General features: G+C 37.8%; 1 protein-coding gene across 2 annotated transcripts in view; it reads right to left on the reverse strand.

Moving 5' to 3' along the window:
* The window catches only part of rundc3b (RUN domain containing 3b), a 241,720-nt gene that overhangs the window by 31,843 nt on the left and 187,896 nt on the right, over window positions 1-21,981 (reverse strand). For both annotated transcript variants that reach the window (XM_039737021.1, XM_039737022.1), the window contains exons 7-8: window positions 20,416-20,584; window positions 14,602-14,759 (exon numbers count right to left, since the gene is read on the reverse strand). In XM_039737021.1, the coding sequence (XP_039592955.1) occupies window positions 14,602-14,759; window positions 20,416-20,584 (327 nt within the window). The remainder of the gene's footprint in view (window positions 1-14,601; window positions 14,760-20,415; window positions 20,585-21,981) is intronic.

The raw sequence follows: 21,981 nt of genomic DNA on the forward strand, positions 1-21,981 counted from the left end.
GGCCTAACCATTACTTACACCTAACCAGCAATGAAAAAACACACGAGATAGGACATATATCAATAGACAAAACTCTAAAATTCAAAAACAGTGAAAACATTTCTGATAGCATCACAGTGATGAAACATAATTTACAAAAACAGTTTATTTTTTTTAACTGGTGATGTTGGGCTGGTCTTTGCTCTTTGCAGGGTGTGCACATGACTAACACAAGCTATGCTTCCAGCAAATGTGTGTGTATTGGTGTGAGGCTCATAATCACAGGACATCTGGTCGGTCAGATCTATCAGCTTTGAACAGAAATGCTGCTCCATCACACTATTTTCATTCTTCTATGAATGCTAACTCGTCTTCTTAGTGTTGTGCCCCAGTAAAGGCTTCTTGATGATATTTTAAATGGTACATAGAGGGATGAATATTTGTTTGGATTAATAAACTAAACCCTAATCCACATATTGGTACTGACTAAAGTAAAAACTTCAACCCAGATCGTGGCTGCACAGAGAATGAACACAATTGCAAATCTTCCTGCTTCACTTGCTAAAATTTTGTTTACATTGATTATAAAATACTGTCCACTTTAAGACATCTTGACCTTAAAGAAAATAAACTAGAAAAGTGCATCTTTTGATTAAGTAAATACAGCATATTAACCATTTAGCTTTAATGAGTTATTTGTGTTTAGTCCACTTCTAAATACATCATACTCAAAAAAGGATTAGATTGCATTTATAATTAAATCCCTTTGTAAAGTCTCTCATATTGATCATTATAACAGAAATTGTACATACTTATGATGAATTTATTAATATCACTTAACTATCTTAAGTGTTTAATCAGTGAATTGTTTCCTTACCCTTTTCATATTTGGACATGGTAGACAAGTTCTTGTTGAAAAGGTCCATTTGTGAAAAAAACAGAAAAGAGAATAGACTGCACTTCACACTGTTGTAAGTGTGCTGCAATTATGAATAGACAGAACGTGTTAAAAACTATCTGCGGTTGCTTGACTTGACTTTCCCAGGAAATTGCTTTTCTTTGCCCTGCTGTGAAGAGCAGGCTAAATGATATAAGGAATTCGAAAATGATTTTGTTGAAACAAAAAGTATCGACTTGCCAATCTGTAGCTTTGTAAATAATCACTGTGACATTTAACTTTGAGATCACATAAAATCAATTCTTTCTTTTCCTCACTTTGCTCATTTTGTGTGAGGACAGACAACAGTTAGCACAGTCACATCACCACTCAAGGAGCACAAATTCAAAACTATAAAAGCTGTTGTTTTTTTTCTGGTTAATTCAGTTTCATTGTATTTTTGAAAAATGTGTTAAATTGGACGCATTGATTCCCCTTTTGTGTGGTTTCAGTTTTTGCCTCGCTGTAGCTCATCTCTCAGTGAAGTGGTTTTTTGGATAAAGCGTTGATGGATTTTGAGTATTCTTGAGCTGTAGAAAGCCTCTGCTTTTTCTCTTTAGAATGAGATTTGAAAACATAGCACATGAATAGGAGTAGAATAAAATCTCTATGCCATCATAAAGTAAATAGACAGCATTTATTACAAACATTTATTTTTTATAGACAGATGTATTCTGCACAGCTTAGTATTTACAGTGTTGTCCACACTAATGTACCTTCTCATTGCCATTAGGGAGCTGTGCATACTGCATAATCGTATTAAAGGATATGTTCTGTATTGTTCAAGTTGAGGTTACTTCTTCACAATCATGTTAGAAATTAATTTGCCATATTAAACTGTGTTCTAAAATGAAGCATATTTTATACATTTAAAAAATAACTAGCCCACTTGTGCTTTTTATAATGGAGGGTACTGGCGTCCCATTTATTGCCTTAAAACTTAGCAAACACAGGAACTTAATCTGTGTCTTGAGATTGCATACAAATTACAAAACATTGAATCCATGTCTTTTAAGGAAAAAAAGCAAAACATTGTGGTGACATTCAGCCATTTTAAAAGAAGACTGGCTGTGTAGTTTACTCCGTCGCTCATCCTTTCTCGTTTGCGTCTTTTAGGGCTGGGGAGAGGATTCACCTCGGAAAGTCATTAATGGACATTAATGCTCAGATGTCAATTGCTGTCTTTATTCTGTAGAAAACTAGACAATAATAACTGAAAAAGTCACACTTAAGATTGGTTATATTCTTTCACTATATAAAAGGTTATTTCTTTATTTTGCAAATATGTTCCCTGTTGCCGCTGGATTGATAACACACACATGTGCTTCAGAGAAAGAGAATATTGTAATAACTGGGGAGGATGCAAGAGATGGAAGAATGGAATTAACCACTTTACTCCAACTGCTAGTAAGCTGGCCTTAAAAAGGACTTTTTGGTTTCTTCAATGGCTGCTTCCACCACACCACACATATTTTCAGTGTCTCTATACAGTTCCAGCTGCTCTGTCCTTTTGTTAACTCATCTACACCACCCGGCTCCACCTCACACTGCCCATCCAGGCTCAGAGGCACTCGTATACCACTCTTTTCCCTAAGCTTCTTACCACTGGCAATGGACTCTAGCAGCTGGGAGAAGCACCCAAAGTGCTCTCTAAGTGGTATGCCTGCCTGCAACTCTATCCATTCAACCTCCCAATCCAATCCACCACTGAGGCTAACAATGGTTTTTTTTACTGTATACTGGTTTCTCCACGCAGTAGAGAGCTGTCATTCCTGCCTCACAACCCCAGGGTCTGCGAGAGTTTTACATGTTCTCCCAATGAGTGTCAGCAAGTTTACGCACTCAAACACCCTGTCCCAAGTTCTTTTATTGTCATATCCTCAGCAAGAGCCACTCATTATGCATTGAAAAAGTCAGTAGTTTCTTTGTGATGCTTCAATCTGCTCTATTACACGTTTGGTCTTTTTTATTTTCTGAGTATTTTTTGTCACTAACTGTGGAAACTGTGACATGTGGGTGGCTTGGCCCTTTCAAAAACCTAAGGCGTTTATTCAAAATGCAATAGAGTGTAATCGGTTCACTACAAACTCAAAGAACAATTACATTATTGTGTGCTGTTTTCACTACCCTGGCACTCAGCATGATTCTCACTCTGTAGGATATGTAAAATAACAACACAGAATATAAACATTACCACCATTTAGGAAAAAATGCTTATATGATTTGAGCACATATCTCTCTATTTTTACAAGCCATGGGAGAACATAACTGCTGACAAAACAGAATTACTGAAGCAAAAGTAGGATTATAAGCAAAACAGAGTTTGGCACTGGGGGCTTGTTGGGATTAATAATAATAAGAAGAATAATACATTTTATTTATATAGCACCTTTCCCATGCTCAAGGATTGTCACAATTCCAAAAACTATGGTGGCTCTTAGCAGACAAGCGAACAGGAAATGTATTCCTGCTTTAAGAGAAATAGTTCCAAGAATCAGTGATAAAATAATAATTTATAGTTTCCACTCCTCAGCTCAAGGATTCCTCATAAAAGCTGAAGGCATGTTTCTTGAATCAAAACCTTTGGTGCTTCTAACCAGAAATAGTACCTGGTAAGTTTTAAGGCTTTTTCAGTAACATATAGACTCTGGTACACTTTATCCCCAATGTAAGCTGCAAGAGCAGACAACGTATTTTAAAAATAAAAAAACTTTACTTTAGAATATAATTTTAAGTAGCAAATAAATTATATACAGTGATTGTGAAGAAACAGATTTGACTTGAAAATTGCCAGACCTTTTCCTTTGCTTGCGCTTGTTTATCTAATTTTCCTATATTCTTAAAACAATACAGTTTGTGTTATTGGACTGAACTCTTTAAGACTGCTCCACTGCACATTTAGCCTTGTGAATTCCTTTACTACTCTTCCCTATTTTAGTTGTCCTTGGCCCTGCGAGACAGGTGCTCCTTTCAGTGCAGTCTAATGGCTTCTCTTACCTAAATGGTTGCTTCCTTATTATTATCAGAACGTTGAAAAGTACAAACAGGTGAGGACCACTAAATACACAAGACAACTGTCACAGAGATATTAAGTTCATATCCCTGGCAGGCAAAATAAAATTGTTGGTGGAGTTTTCTGAATATGTCTAAATACAAATTCCTCTATCTAGTCTTTTTTTTTCTTCAAAATCTAATTCCTTCATTACAAGGTTATGAAGAAGCCAGAACCTCAGTAGCATCCTTCAGAAGGGACAAATCAGTCAAGGATGGGACGCCATTCCATCACAGGATGCTCTCATGCACACACGCATATTGCCTCATACGAGGGGAGACAAAAAAGAAACGAGAATGGCCTCCGTGTGGCTGGACGGCGAGTGGAGGGGGTTGATCAAGGTCAGTGCTTGTTCTCTCATCCCTCGCCAGTCAGTAGCCAGGCGGACGCCTCTGTGAAACGATCTCACGTGTCACGCAGTCATTGTTTTTAGAAGCTGTTCTCGTGAACCTGTCGAAATTGTGATGTCGAATTTCACGGAACAAAGAACTTGTTTGAAATTTTGTTTTCTACTAAGTTTCGCGTTAAACTTAAACTTTTTGCAATTATTCACTTTATTTTAAATTCTATGTATTGTTCATGGATGCAATTGACTCAAACTGTGTTGATTTGGATTTACTTTCATGGACTTTGCCTTGACTGGGTTTGCAGTCTTGGGGACAACCAAATCTTTCTGTGGCACACTGGACGAGCCCTATAGACATTTCTTTACACCATGATGATCTATGAGCCAGGGCTGGTCTGTCTTCTTGATTATAATTTATACACTGGATTGCTTTCGATTCCTTGCATACTTGCTTAATGACTAAGAAATAATCTGAGGTTTACACCCAGCTGGATGCAGCTCTGGGCAATCCCGCCTGTAATACCCAGCGTTATATGTATGTGGCTGTATGTTGAAACCTCTGAATTTTGGTATCTTCATGTGCATTTTGTAATATCTCCTACTGTTTTTTCTGCTACTTGCCGCTCATCTGCACCAGTCTCACCATCCTCCCGTCTCACCTTCTCCGCTGTGCTGCTTCTCTGCTACTATCAAATAAGTATTGCTCTTTACTATGCTAAAATACTCTCGTGACAAACTCCTTCATATTAAACAGTTGGTCCAGAGCAAATGGTCAGACTGGAATGTCCTAAAAGAAAATGGTATTGTGCGGCGCTTGAAATATTTACATCGCGGGTCAGGTTGCCGCCACAGCCAGGCTGCGAATGAAAACTTCACCCGCAGCATTTGCTCAGTATATGCCGTCCTACTCATGGCTCTGGAAATAGGAGTGTCAGTGTGCCAAATCTGCAATATGTTAAAATAAACTCTGGTCATGGATCTGCACATAACAAACCCATATCGGCTAATATTGCATTGTTTAACTCAAGATCTCTTAATGGCAAAGCACTAGTGCTATCAGAATTGATTTTAGACTTAAACCTTGACTTGCTATGCTTAACAGAAACTTGGCAAAAACCAAATGACTTTACATCTGTCACGGAGGTGACTCCACCCGGATACATTCACTTCACCGGGCCTCGCAGCTCAAGACAAGGCGAAGGAGTTGCAGTAATTGCTGGATTGAAGTTAAACATCAAAAGAATCCCTATTGACGGTCCACTGTCTTTCGAGTGTCTGGCTCTTAAGCTGATAAAAAAATCCGGTCCTGCCTCACTTATTGTTGTCTATCGTTCCCCGAAATACAACGCATCTTTTTTGTCTGATCTGACTGAATTATTAACCCACTTAAATTCACTTTCCCAGAGAGTCATTCTTCTTGGCGATTTCAACATCCATATTGACATTACTACATGTAAACTAAGAAATTAATTCCTATCCTTACTGGACTGTTTTGACTTGGTGCAGCATGTTGATTTTCCCACCCACTCTGGTGGTCATATACTGGACCTGATCTGCACATCTGGATTATCTGTCGGCAACACTTATAGCAGTGATCTGGGACTCTCTGACCATAAAGCAGTGCTTTTCACTGTCTCATTACCTCTCCCTCCTCTTACCAGTAAATGTCAACTTTCTTTTCGAAAACTTAAAAATATCTGTCCCTTTGTTCTTGCTGGATCCATTTCTGATCTTTTTCTGTCTTCACCTATTCCATTAACACTAGATAGCCTTGTTGACCACTATAACTCAGCCCTTCATTCAGCACTCGATAAAACAGCTCCTTTAAAACATAAGAAGGTTTCCATTAAGCGTTCAGCTCCATGGTATAATTCAGAGCTACGATCTATAAAAGCAACTGGCCGATGCCTTGAGAGAATGCAGTGTAAGACTGGCCTCACTGTTCACATTGAGGCTTTCTCTGACCATCAAAGGGCTTACAGGGATGCACTAACTGCAGCCTAGAACACACATTATGGCAGAATAATAGAAAGTGGCCATGATAACCCAAGGGTTTTGTTCTCTGTAGTTAATAAATTACTTCATCTTGCATCTGGCCTAATTACCTCCTCTACTGAAGTCTGTGAAAAATTCCTCCACTTTTTCCACAATAAAATTAAAGATCTAAATAATTCAACTAACATAAATCCATCATCCATTTATATCCTTCCCTATCTTTCCACTCCATCCAGCTCCTTTTCTAAATTTTCACCAGTCACATTGGCATTGTTAATGACCTGCTTTGTAAGATGAGACTAATTACTTGTGTACTGGACTCCATCCCCACCACACTTCTTAAATCCTGCCTTCATGCCATAATCCTGACTGTTACGACAATAATCAGTACATCCCTCAACACTGGGTTTGTGCCAGCCACTTTTAAAATCGCTCCTGTAACCCCCTCATTAAAGAAGTCTGGTCTTGATGGTGATGATCTTAACATCAGCTGTGAAACTGCTATTCTTCGGGTAACCAATGATTTGCTTATGGCCGCAGACTCTGGACAAACCAGCATATTAATTCTGTTAGACCTCAGTGCAGCATTTGACACTGTCAGACATGACATTCTACTGTCCAGAATGGAGAACAAGCTGGGTATCTCTGGCACTTCCCTCCAGTGGTTCAAGTCCTATCTGACTGATAAGCAAAAGTTTGTTAGTCTTGGCAACAGCAAATCCAGCTCACCGCCAGTCACACAAGGAGTTCCTCAGGGCTCTGTCCTCGGTCCTCTGCTCTTCTGTATTTATATGCTTCCCCTTGGCCATATTATTCGTAGCTATGGACTGGGTTATCATTTTTATGCAGATGACTCTCAACTCTATTTCAATGTCAAAAGTGCAACTTCATCAGCGTTTTCTCAGCTCACAACTTGCCTCAGTGAAATTAAAACCTGGATGGAGCAGCAGTCTTTAAAAGTAAATTGCAACAAAACTGAACTCCTGCAAATTGGCACTAAAGTGCTACTTAAGAAAATTAGCTTCTTTTCAGTCACTCTTGACAGTGATCTCATCAGACCTTCTTCTGATGCAAGGAATCTTGGTGTCATTTTTGATTCCTCCCTTTCTTATTCCACCCACATAAGCCACATTAAGAAACTTTCTTACTTTCACTTCCATAACATATCGCGTGTTCGCTCATTCCTCTCCTTTTCTAATGCTGAGAAACTTGTCCATGCTTTTATCACATCCCGCATCAATTATTGTAACTTGCTGCTGGCAGGTGCCCCTTCTAATCTTATATCACAGCTCCAGTTGATTCAAAACTCTGCTGCAAGAGTCCTTACACGAATCAGCAACAGTGAGCACATCACACCCATCCTGCTTCACCTTCATTGGCTCCTTGTGTCTTACAGGATTGAATATAAAATTCTATTAATAATCTACAAAACTTTAAATGGCCTTGCACCGGACTACATCAGTGACCTTCACTATGCTCCTGTTCGCCTACTATGGTCCTCTGATTCTGGTAATCTTGTTGTGCCTTACACTAACCTGCACTCTATGGGTGACAGGGCCTTCAGCTCCATAGCACCCAGACTTTGGAATGACATCCCAAAATTAATTAGATCAGCTGACTCCATTCATTCTTTTAAAAAACAACTTAAAACTCATCTATTTAGGAAGGCTTTTAACTTAACTTAACATTCTGCCCTTTCTTTCAGTTTACCTCTCTGTCCAGGTGCTCAGGATAATTTGTGTGTCTGTTATATCACAATTTAGATTATTTGTTAGGTTTTTCTTTTAGTATTGAATTTAGTATTTTACTCTGGTTTATTGTTCTTTATTCTATTCAGGAAAATATTTGTATCCAATGTTACATATACCCTGCTGTTTTTTTCGAAGACTCTGTGAACCGCCTTGAGCATGGGAAAGGCGCTATATAAATAAAATATATTATTATTATTACTTGGCAAAACATCAACAAAATTGTTCCAAATGCTTCAGATGGCTTTCAAGGAAGAAGCTCTGAATCGGGTGAGAGTTTTCAAATGGTTTTTGTGCTTCAAAAATGGAAATTTAAGCACCGCGGATCAACCCTGTTCTGGACGACCTTCAAGAAGCCAGAACGACGAAAACATTGCAAAAATCCGCAAAAAAATAAATGAAGACCGTCAGGACGAACATGTGGAGGACGTGATCGCTGCTTCGACGACAGCACTAAATAGCATCCCAGTTGAGGACTTCCAAAAATGTTTCGATCAATGGAAAAGAAGATTGAATAAGTGTGTGTCTTCCAATGGGGAGTACTTTGAAGGAGACTAATAAAATTTTTGAAATATTTCAAATAAAATGATTGCTTTTGAAAAAGTCACATTTTGTTTAGTTCCCCCCCTCGTATTATGTTAATTTAGAGTTGTCAGTTTTGGGGCTTCGGAGAAACTGGCAGAAAACACATGTGAACATCAGGTGGAAACATGGGAATTAGAGGGTATAAACTGCATATATTGATTTTTGGGATCAGATAACACTTGTGCATTATATTTTGTTGTTTGTTGATGATAGAATTTACTGATACTGATTTATGAAGACGAGCATTGCTTGAAGTGAAATGTAAAGTATTTTAACCGGTGAGATGTGTTTACATTTGATGTTAACTCATTTAAAGCCCCAAATGTCTCATGTGTAGAGTCCATGGCTATACCATAATATCACTGCCCACTGCATACAGCCTATCTGACAAAACACACAAAACAAAAATGTGGTGGAAGGTCTAAAAGTTCCACTGTAGAGCAACCTTTACAAATTATTATTATTATTATTTTAATGATAAAATTTTTATTGAAAACAACAAAGAAAAAAACCCACAATAGGCTTTTGGCCACCAACTTTAACAACCATCTGAGCAGCAGACAACCATTGATTGAGATTGCAATTGCATGGACTGCTATATTAATTTGTGACGCAGTGACTTGCAGAAACACAAGGCAATAGAAAGAAGACTTCCAGAAATTCAAAGACAGAGACTGTGGAATACCATGGAGAAGTCAATGCAAACCTTACTGTAATACTTGTCATGGCAGTTGGTCATTTGAGAAATTATTTGTGAGCACTATAAATAGTTCCTCAAAGACAGTTAATATTTTATCTTGGTGTTCAATATTAGAAAATTCAAATTTACTTTCATTGTCCAAATAAATTTCCATTTAATCCTCAATGCTTCAGCTGTCACTGGGGGTATGGCCTCAGAAGCTGAGCTGTGTGATGTCATCAGCGTGACGCTTTTTTAAATGGACACTACATTTGTGTCTGTGTCCAGGTCTGTGGATACAATTCTTAAAACTCTTTGTGAGTGCTTTATTCCGTAATTCAGATTTTGGTTCCGATTTAATGTCTAGGTTTCTTTTGACTACAAGCTTGGTTTATGTATTTGGTTTAGTTGTTTGGTCTTGTGCTTACCTGGTTGTGACCCTTATTACATTTTTGGTTTTGCTTTCATCACCTGATCCTTATTATTACCTTAGTGGCCTGCCAAATTACACCTTATGGTGGAGCACAGCTGATTAAAAATACACCCAGACTTGTCCAAATCAGTTACCCGTAGCTTATTGTAAGTACTGCAGTAATCCAAACACATAGCTCATGAAAAAACTGATCTCTCCAATTTCTGAACTTACTTTTCCAGAGCCTATAGGAGGGTGTAGCCTAACCTGACAGCACTTGTAAATCAGGAAAAAGCCTCATCACACTCCCACACACAGTTATACTCAGTCACAACAGGCCAATTTAGACTCTTCATAGGAGGCAGAATGGTGATAAGGCTAAGCCTTAGGATCTTAAATCCCAAGGATTCTGGCTCAGTGCCAGTGACTGGTGAGTCTTCTGTGAGACCCTGAGCAAGTCATCCTCCCAGACTGTGCTCTAAATTAGTCAGCTGTTGTGAGTTACCTTTGATACAATGTCAGCCAAATGTCTTTCTATTATAATGAAAAAATCTTTGGAGATGAGACTTTTTATCCTGCGATGAGATGTGACTTTTTGAAGAGACTTTTTGGATTGAAGTCCCGCGAGACAGAGACTTTTAACATGAGATTCTTTCAAGTTACGTCATACTTACAACCATTTTCAAACAAGGCCATGGTCCTCTCACCTCTCAGTCTTGTGAATGCATTCTCAGCTCTTATAAATGTTAACGTTTTCCTCACTTTAAGCTCCCAATTAAAGAAGACGTATTATGTCCAAATCTTATTGAAGAATTTCATCACGAAGGGTTATCAACAGAAAAAATGAGAACACAGGAATTCCTAGCACTTAGAAACAAGGAAGTCAAACGAATTTACGCCAAATAAGTCGATTGGTAACACCGCAAAACGGTTAAACGTGTATCAATAGACTATGCTGAAAAAGTTGGTGGTGACTGTGTGAAAGATGAACTTACATCAACGTACAATATCACGAAGAATATCTACAACAGTTACTGTAGAAAGAAGAATGTATCCAAGAAATCTCCCACGGATAACATTAGACACCAAAGGAGATCTTGATATGCCATTCGTATTAAAATGTTAACAGTTTCCCGTTAGAATAGCTTTTGCAAAGACAATTTATAAATCTCAGTGCCAAACATCAAAAAAAGTTTTTTATTTATTGGAGAGAAAGAAAGGAAATTCAATCACAGGCAGTTATACGTCACGTGGATACAAATGTAACACTTCACATGACAATTAAAATCTGTTTAAATTGTATATTCACATCCCCATATGTGAGCAGCAGAACCGCAAAGAGGCTAGCACACAGCGCTGGCCAGGGGGTTGGCAAGCGAAGCAAGCAGGGGGCAAAGCCCCCTAGTATATAATGATAATAATAATAATAATAATAATAATAGGTACCATAGGTCTTGTTCATGTAGCAAAAACTGAATTACTACGAGAAAGTAGACTACTGGAAGAAAATCCATTTAAACAAGGGAAGGATGTGTAAATTCCACATTCACAATCACAAGGATTGAAATTAACCTGTTATGAAGCAGAAGCACTAATTACTGCACATCCACATCACCCTGAATGTAAAGTGCCATTCTGCTATTTTCTAAAGACATGAACAAGAGTGTAAATTAGCAGAAGGCACAGACAGTGACCAAACTCCTTCAGATATTGTGCCACTGTATTGCCTCAGAGTTAAACATGTATTACTTTAATAATAGATATTTAAAAACATATTGTATTCTTTCAAAGTGTTCAGGGTCTAAAAATAAACATTATGATGGCACAAGAAATTTTACAAAATGAATTTTTCCCATTTAAAATTATCTGATGGAAACTGATCCTACATGGGAAAGAAGTGGCATGGCACAATGCCATTTTAGGATTTTTTCAATGTAGTCTCCCTCAAGGTGAACACACTTCTCCCACTGGTGTTTCAACCTATGGGTGTGCTTGGAAAAAAATTTAACTTCTTGCAAGTCACACAACTACACTGGCTCATCAATGACATGCATCATCTGTGGTGAAATTGTAACCACTCAGGTGTTTCTTCATCTTAGGAAAGAGAAAAAAAGAAAGAAGGCACCAAATCTGACAAATGGAGAGGGTGGGGCAACAGTTTGAAGTTGCATTCTTGCAATGTTTCCACTGTCACGTGCACTCTGTGTGGTGGGGCACTGTTATGATGAAAGAGGTTTCTGAAAAACGGCTTTTCAGGACATTTATCAGCAATGGCAGGCAGCAGAAACAGTTGGTGGGTTAAAATTTGGCAGGAATTACAAACAAGGTCTGGTCTACTTAATAAAAAAACTTCATATATGTGATGTTACTCGTTCATAGGTAGGCTCACTTCCCATCAGACACCCCTTGTATATTCAGGTACTCAGGAGACTCAAGCAGAGATACAACTTGACCTGTCTGTTTCTTTTTTTTTTTCTGACTTCAATAGCCAGTAGTGAAATCCAGTCAGCTAATTGTGTTCAATAGAAGAGATTTTAAGAAATTAGAAGAACATGAAGTAGAGCCTCTCTAAACTGTTAGGGAGAATGCTGTTCTCTTCCCAGAAGCCAAACACACTGCAATTACGACACAATTGCATTCACTTTTTAGTGTTACATGTAAAAGAAAAATGTATGGGCACAATAAGTCCATAAAGCTGAAAAAGTACACCGGTTCAGAAACTTCTAACTTTATATGCACTGTATTACAACTGTAACATATAATTGTTGGTTGTATACTAAGCCTTGTATCAGATAGGTACATTACAGAAAAAACTAAACAATATGACAGACTGTAATTAATGAGGAACATTTTATGTTCTTTTATGCCATTCGTATTATGGATACATATTTTTCCAAATATTGTATTAGTTAAAGTATATATTTTAAGGATTTTGTTTAGCATTTTTATGGTCATTGAACAATAATCCTACAGAATTTACTTTTGTTAATAAACAATGAAGTGTTGACAACTGAGGTCTACAGTTTAATTTAAAATATACACTTTAATATAGGCTTCTATGCACCTGGTTATGCAAAAGATTAGTGTAAAAAGCTCTTTAAAGGGATAAAGTAACAAACAAGTAACATGAAATTTGTGGTCAGTATCGACCTTAGAAAAAAATCTGATTGGAGCATCCCTAATTAAAACTGATTTTATTTGGAAGACAAGCTCAATAAAATAGGAGGTTTCGCCAATTTTAAGTAGATATTTTGGGTAAATTGGGGAAATTTTATGGCAATTATATAAAAAAACAGTGTTGATTATCAAATTCAGGGTTTTTTTTTTAAGTTTCTTTGTTGCAACCCAATCTTGCCCTTTTTTGTGTCTTCAAGGCAGATTCTTTGTTGCATGCCTGGATGACCATCAGAGTGGGGTTGGCATCCTCCCTTGAAGAATCGTAGTCGATCGCCAGAGTGGGAGGGGGTACTCGAGGATGATTGTTGAACTAATGTCAATTGCTTGCTCAACCCACTTCACAATTCATCTGTGACCCATTACCATTAAATAGAGCAGTAACTCTCGACCCAAGAGTAACAACTTGTGACCCATAGTTTGAGAAACTCTGATCTAATTAAAAAATCCAATCAACCAAATTAAAATTGAGAAGTGGCCATCCCAACTTACTAGATTTTTCTCTTTTTTTGTAGCATTGCATAACAATTGATTAACAAGAATGAGAAGAAAGATAGAGTAAAAGACAAGTTGGTTAATTTAGACAGTATATGCTATTTAGATGACTTAGAAAAGCTAATTATAAAAATATTAAGACCCCGGAAACTTACAATTTTCCTTTATTTCCTATTTTTAGCACATCCATGACTTTCATTTGTTTTCGAACATTCTACTATATGGTTATTCATTCATTTATTCATGTTCTGAAATCTTGTATTCACATAGAGGATCACAGAAGGCTATGCCATATGTCTATGGTGGAAGGAATTTCGAATAGGGTGCCAGTCCATCAGATATTATGCTCATGCACACAATCGCTCTTAGCTACCATCAGCAGTCAACCTAACCTCGTCTTCGGGATGCATTTGGACACCAGCATAACCCTAGAAAATCCAAAGAGTCCTAAGACAAACTGAGACTAAATAAAAAAGAGCAATGTGACAGCTGCTGTGGAAGAATACAGTGGCATTCAGTGATTATCTGTTGGCACTGGGTGTAAACAAAACATGAAGAGTGTTGGGTGATAAGTGAGGACAATTTATAGAGTTGAAGCATGAAGCCCAACATTTGACACACTATAAAATGCAAGTATAAGTAATTCTAAATGCATATTCCTTGATAACCTGTATACAACGTGAATCAGTGACAGCTACAACTCTCCTTAAGTGCACTCATTCTTGCTTTTCTACAGTAAATGGCAGAGTATCTTAGTTACTTGTATGTGTCACCTTTCTGTAACATTTACAGAAAATTGATTGTACTTGTTGTAGACATTTTAATAATTTTTTGCAAAAGAACAAATTGAAAAAAATGATTCACCTTTGCCAGCACTAAGGAAATGCATATTATTAGTCAAAGTTTGAAATGTTAGGGACAGAGCTTTAGAAATGGTGGTAAACAGTGCAGTCTCAACCTGAAAGATGAATAATCGTGGAGAATATTTAGCTTTTGTGGTCTTTGACTGCAAAACCAACACAGAAAAAGCAGCCTCAAGAAACATATAGAAACATACGCATTTCAGTTAATTACTGTATTTGCTAAAATATGTTCTAGAGTTTATACAAATTACAACTCATTTTTACTCAAGTAAGAACTTGCACATTGGTGAAAACCTCAAACACAAAATATTAATATATATCTGAAGCTATACTTACAATTGATCCTGTAGCTCAATGACAATGTACTCAAGTTGCTCCTTTTCGAGCTTGTGTGTCACTTGTGTGTCCTCCAATCTCTTGAGAAGCACTTTGTTCTGAGAGACAGACTCTGACAGCTGGGTTTCTCGAAGGCGCACCAGTTCTTCCAAGTAACCCTGGCAAATGTAAAGGATCACAGTAGCCTGTCATAATTATGGTGAAGAACAGGCTGGGGACACCAAAATATTATGGACAAATGGGACTCAAGAAATGAACACCTAAATACATGATATTGAAGGCATCATCTAAAAAAGAAGCAGCCCTTGGAATAACCAACTGTTTTTCGTGAATTCCCCAACTGGTCTGTGTTCGTTGTCTCTTTTACGGGGTTCTGGAAGTGCATGGACTGAAAATTGCCCTTGCTCGTACTCAGGAAAACAAAGCAATCTGCTTTATCTTAATTTATGTTGTCAGTGCAAACTGCATCTCTGTTGTTAGTCATCAGCAATAAAATATAAGTAATACAATATTTATAAACTGTTACTAAACCTCCCCTATTCTGTTTCTCTTCTTGGTATCCTCATGTGGCGCTTGGTGCCACTGCTCTACTGCCAAGTTGTTTGGCTGCCACAGAAACACTGTCTCAGATAAAGGGGCACTGGAATCATTGGGGAGAAGGGTCTTCATCAGATTGGCTGACCCAGCTGTAGAATGACCAGTAGGGGGGAGGCAGCTATTTGGCTGGGGTCTCCAGAACTCTGACTGTGTCTGGCTTGTCTCTGACTCTGAACCCTAACCCCAACCCTACAAATAACTGATGAACAAATATTGTTGTTTTTTAGTTAAGTTAATTAGTCCCTACTTTGTTTCTGATGTATTTGAACAAATCTGTGTCCTCATATGTGATAGTTCTGTGCTTAGTGGGCAGTATAAGCTTCTCTTGCATTTTGCCTTAAGAGTTGTCATGGTGCTCTGGGCTTGTACTTGGTGAGGAGTGTTGCTCAAGAACAAAGTTGTTTGTAACACTGTATTGTATTTCTGAGGTGGCAATGATAGACTGGCCATCTAGCTCTGTAAAGAGGATTATGTGTGTTCTGTTGTGTATGTTCTACTTAACAACATGTTTTGACATCCCTTGCATGCTCAACCTACCTAAAAGGGGGTCTTCTCTGAATTGCCCTTCCCAAGATTTCTTCCATTTTTGCTTCCTACATGTTTTTTTTGGAATTTTTTTCTTGTCTATTTAGAAAATTAAGCCTGGGGGACTGTTGGAAAACAGGGCCTGTTAAACACCATTAAAGCATTCTTTATGTGATTTTGGGCTATGCAAGAAATAAATTGTTCATTTTAATTACAGTTTACAAGATCACCCTAAAATAACTGTTTGAATTAAAAAGAGCAGACAAAGGCACAGACAATAAGGTAGCCTTCAGGTGTGATTGGCAATTGTGTCTGTGCATATTAGGGTCTTCACCGGGATACGCTTTGAATAGTCTGAGTTGACAGAGACCATGTTCACACAGATTTAGAATGTATTCTATTGAAGGCTGATCTGTTTGAAAGGTCCTGTTCCCTACACTGTCTCAGATTATTATCTAGCAATTTGTTCTTTTAAAATAACTACTCTAGTTTGGAGACACTTTCTAGATTTTTATCATAGTTTGAAGGTATAATTTCTAAAGAATATAGTCGGGGGAGGTTCCATCCATCCATCCATTATCCAACCCACCATATCCTAACTACAGGGTCACAGGGGTCTGCTGGAGTCTTTTAGTAAAATAACTGACTTGCATATAGTAAAAAGTTACATGTGAAGCATAATTGTTTGAAGGATGCCAATATGCTATGGCTGTACAGGTCACGGAAGTTCCAAACTCAGAGACTATTCCTGATATTAGAAGGGTGGGAGGGATACAGGATTAATGAAGCAACTTTCAAATGATTTGGGCACTGCTATCATATTTTCATTAGGGTTGTAACCACTGGATTTGTACTTTGTTTGGGGTAATTAATGTACAGAGCAAAGCATGTAGGGGGCACGGCTAACCAAATGGGTACAAGTTTGTTTTTATTCTGATCGTTTCCACATTCCAACAACCCAGTAACAGAATTCAGTTAGGTGGAGCCATGTTGCTCTCTGCTTTATGTCTCTGAAATGCATTTTTTAATCTGAGGACTCAAACATTTTAAATAGATAAAAGTTATACTGTAATTGCATCTAATTATTAAAGGATTTTTAATATACAAATGTACAAAGGTATTGGAAGGATATTCATTTTAGCAATACTAATTCTCACAGCTAATGTGTGATGAAGGCATGGCTAGCTGGTAACATCTTGTGTTACACCCTACATCAAGGTGCTGAAACTTAAATAGGAATGGCACTTTAACTCTTTGCTTAGTTATTATTCCTAATTATATGATGTGCTGTGAGACAATAAAAGAAAACATTTTACATTAAAGCTCATATACAAATGCATTAACTGGAAACAATATAACATCTGATTTAAATTAATCTTGAAACAGGAAATTTTGTAGATATTTAGCAAGTGATGAGTACTGGTCAGTAATACGTTTATAATGAGTACACCTCCTTGAATATACAACTGATTACGCCAGGAGATGGAGAGAGGTATCATGGGAAATAAAACTGTTGACAAAGGACACCTGCCTTGTTCATGTTCTAAAATGAATACTGTACATCAAAATGTATGTTATTTACAGAAACAGAATCTTCTGGGCCGAAGTATTTTAGTTTAGTAGTGAATAAGTAACCATATTCGACTGCATCCCAAGTGAGTGAGACGATTGTAGCTTTTTCCGTTTAAGAGAGGCTGTAACTAGCACATATGTTACTGATATTCTTACCCAAGCTGACTTACAAGATCAGGTTAGGTTATAATTATTTCTGTGTATTTTTTAGGATTGGCGTACACGTGGGTAAAGTGATCTGTTTGGAACCATACAGTGAGGCACAGCTGAAGTCCGAACTCTCCATTTTGGTATTGAACCACACTAACAACATACTGTGCATTATGTGTTGTGATTTTGCTTTGTAAGAATTCTAATAAAATAAACAATTGCCTTTGAAATATGTTCTGCAATACTATATATATATATATATATATATAATTTGTTGTGAGTGTAGGCCAGATCTTGTACTACTGACTCCGAAACAAGAAGACTGCCTGCTATGCATTAACTGATGTAACCTTTACATTTCTTGTTTGCCTTGATTCCCTTTCATTAAAATGAATTTCACATACATCACCATACTCATTTTTTTTTTTCTCTTGTCTGCTGTGCATTTACCTTTATTAGCATTTTTGGATGTTTTATTCATAGCTTAACTCTTCCCTCTTTACTGTGTCTACCTATTTAGATTAATCATTTTGGCAGTCAATTTGTGTGCTCTGGATTGCTATTGCTATCTTTTAAAAAGAACTGCCTTGCCTTAAACAAACACAAATGTGTTAGTCACTTTGAAAAATCCTGACTACAAAGTAAAGTACAGTAGCTTAGAATTAAAGAAGTCTGTTGTTTGCTTGGTTTTTCAACATCATCATTTTAAAAACATTAACTTGACTTAATTTTGACTAATTCTCTCCTTCTGCAAATTTTAGCTTCTACCTGTAGACTTATAATACTGCTTACAGTTCAGCTCTGCGTATCAGTATAAAAATGTACCTTATGAAGAATAAATGTTCAAACGCACAATACTGAATTACAAACTAAACAATATATTAAAAGGGCTACACGGTGGTGCAGTGGGTAGCGCTGCTGCCTCGCAGTAAGGAGCCTGGGTTTGTTTCTCGGGTCCTTCTTGCGTGGAGTTTGCATGTTCTCCCTGTGTCTGTGTGGGTTTCCTCCCACAGTCAAAAGACATGCGGGTTCGGTGCATTGGTGAGCCTAAATTGTCCCTAGTGTGTGCTTGGTGTTTGTGTGTGTGCCCTGTGGTGGGCTAGCATCCTGCCCGGGATTTGTTCCTGCTTTGCACCCTGTGTCGGCTCAGATTGGCTCCAGCAGAGCCCCCGTGACCCTGTGTTAGGATATAGCGGGTTGGAAAATGACTGACTGACTGAAAATATATTAAAACAGGAACCTGGACTGTAAATTCCAAGTCAAAAATCTGAATTGTGTGAGCTAACACTGAATAAACAAGTCAACATTCAGGACCACCTGAACTTGAACCCATATTCTCAAACATGTATATCTTTGAAATGACTGCTATAGATTGATTAAAAGTCTGTATCTCTACTGACTTGAACATTTTATCTTTTAGATCATTATTTTAGAAACCTAAAAAAGACAGAGTGTTACAAATACTATTTTGGAATGTAATACCTTGGGGTAATTAGGATTAGGAGTGACATCAGCCTAGGAAGAAAACAGAGGTGTAATACAGACATGTCAAGCTTACTGATTATTCATGTAATCATTGCTAATTTCATGTGAAGTGAAGCCTTTAAGTTTGAAATGCTTGCTGAATATAGAAGAAGAACAGGACAGCAAACCACAAGAAGAAGGAAAGTGAGAGAAGATGATCACCCAGACAAGATGTCTGAGTTTCCAAAGAAATTGGCAAGACCTCTGCACACAGCAGAAAGTCTGAGACAGCCAGTGACCAAGATGTGAAAAGACTCGTCTTCCATTATCTGTATTTTTTTTATAAAGTATTTTTTAACAAGACTTTTTTCAAATAGATTTCCTAACTTTTAAGCCTCTTTTCTAGTATATTTCCTGCTTTTGCTAATATCGGCTTTAGTGTTTTATTATATAATTTAACTTTATTGTAATATTGATTTTGTGTTGTGTTGATTGGGGTGGTATGGTGGCACAGTGGTAGTGCTGCTAACTCACAGTAAAGAGACCAGGGCTCGTGTCCCAGGTGCTTCCTGTGTGGAGTTTGCATGTTCTCCCCGTGTCTGCCCTGGTTTCCTCCAACAGTCCAGAGACATGCAGGTTGGGTGAACTCGCAATCCTAAAATTGTCTCTAGTATATGACGACTGGTGTGTGTGTGTATGAGATGGACTGGCGCCCTGTCCAGGGTTTGTTCCTTCCTTGCATCCTATGCTAGCTGGGAAAGGCTCCAGACACACCCCATGTGAACTTGTTCAGAGGTAAGCTTGTTAGACAATGACTGACTGACTGTTGTTTAATTGGGTCAAGGTGTAATGTTAAGAGCACCTGGTGTCGGTGATTGCCATAATCTCACAGGGGTTAGCAGCTGAGGAGGGACACCACCAGTAGAAAGTAGCATGGTAAGCAGGCCCCTGCCTTGCTGATAAGCACAGATGTATCTTTACTGTTTGTTCTCCTTGTGCTGAGCTAGTAAGTCTCTTGTGCAGATAAGGCTGTACATGTGGGGTGCTATAAAGTTGATATACTTAACACATACATACTACATAGTTAACAGTGACAATAGCGTAGGTAAATGAAAATAATAAACATAGGAATCTCCATGATAATATACTCATTGTAAAGTATAGAGTTTATATCCACATAGGTTAGCAGCTTTCCAATAGATAGTAGCGTGGTGACTGGGCCCCTGCTTTGGTGATCGGTACAGGTGCATCTTAACCATATGGACTTTTTGGGCTGATCTAGTAAGTCTCTTTGCTTAAAGCAGCTGTTCACGTGCAGATAAGGCTAGATGGAATTCTGTAAAGCTTTCTATATTAAAGTAAACGTTCATAACAATACACTGTGGCAGAAAAATAAATCAATCAGAAATATCATGGCCAGGCATCTAGATTCATTTTATTTTTATATTACTGAATCAGAAAACAAAGCCTCTCTAATTACAGCACCACCAAGTGTTACCTCCTCACCTTTTGCTCCAAGGCTAATCGATATTTTTGTTCAATCCTTTTGCACTTGCTATACCAGCTGCTCTCATCCATGATGTGGGATGGCCCCATGTTCTCTGGTGTGCTGCTTTCACTTCCACTGCTTCCTAACGTTCGCAGCTCTTCTTCATCGCTGCTGATGCTGTCTGAGCTGTTAAAGTGAACAGAATAATGGGTTTGGCTAGTATTATTCTCTAGTCTGAGCCTAGATTAAGGTTTCACAGTACAATGAGAAAAACAAAATGTTTATTTGACATACCCCCTTAAAGCGCCGTGGATATTGTCAGTGACTGTAATAAAAGTACAAGTTTAATATGTCACTGTACTCTGTGCAAATATATCTTAGAAATCTGTCTTTTTCTACTCACATGCACAGTTGACACAGAGCCAGATTTAGCACTGGGGTTCACCAAATAGAACTGCTAGGCAAGCATCATAAGACAAGACAGATACAGACAACTACGAGATGGCAGTCAGACAGATTTTGTCTATCAAAGTCAGCATCAAACTGTATCCTCTTTTGCCTTGTTTGGAATATCAGGATTCAGCTAAGTGGGGGCCTGCATGTGAAGAAAGAGTATAAATCCTTGAAACATTGCCTGGCACACCATTAAAGCTGATGTACAGATGGGAGATAATGTCATCTGATCCTGAAAATTCTTCCACTGCAATGGCGAAAATGGCAGATTTTACACATTGGGCCCCCACTCCCGGACTGGGTTTTGCAATTGGCTTCCTTTGTCTGTTATGCAGCGCAAGCCGTCATTAAACAAAGCAAAGTTATTTCTCCTATGTGATTTCTAACCGCCATATCACTAAGGAAGGGGTATCGCCTTTTTATATTACATTTATATAGGCTCGGGTTATATAACACGCTGCAATTACAAAATAACTCATTCCCAAGGAGCTAGCGCTCTCTGCTGGACCCAGTGACATGCTTATTTAATGCTACATAACATAGTATTTTCCCTCTTCTGTACTACCAGATAATTTATTCCATGTGTCTCTAGTTGTCTGTGTCCCTGTATTTTTATCGATGAATTCATTAATTCATAAAGTAACCACTGGGTATCCACTGTACTAATTTTCTTCATAATTTTAAACACTTCAATTATCACATCATCACCTCTTCAACTCCATTGCTTAAACTGAAAAGGTTTGTTTCTTTTATCTTTCCTCACAGCTCATACCTCTCAGTCCTGGAAATCAGTCTAGATGTTCTTCTCTGTAATATATACAGTATGTATTTTTGTGATATGAAGACTAGCACTGTATATACAGTAATATTCCAGGTGAGGTCTCATTAGTGACTTATATAGCTTAAGTATAAATTGCCTTGCCTTGTATGCTGCACATCAGGATGTATAACCCAACATCCTATTAGCCGTCTTAATGACATCTGTACAGTTCCTGGTTGTAGAAAATGACCTGTCCACTACATCTTCTCAGTCCTCTCATAAGGTGCACTTTCAAGTTTCAGACCTCCCATTATACATTTAAATGTAACTTTTATTATTTTCTATATGTAATCATTTATGCTCACTTACA

The sequence above is a fragment of the Polypterus senegalus genome, chromosome 15, assembly GCF_016835505.1.
Source record: "Polypterus senegalus isolate Bchr_013 chromosome 15, ASM1683550v1, whole genome shotgun sequence".
Classification (NCBI taxonomy): Eukaryota; Metazoa; Chordata; class Cladistia; order Polypteriformes; family Polypteridae; genus Polypterus; species Polypterus senegalus.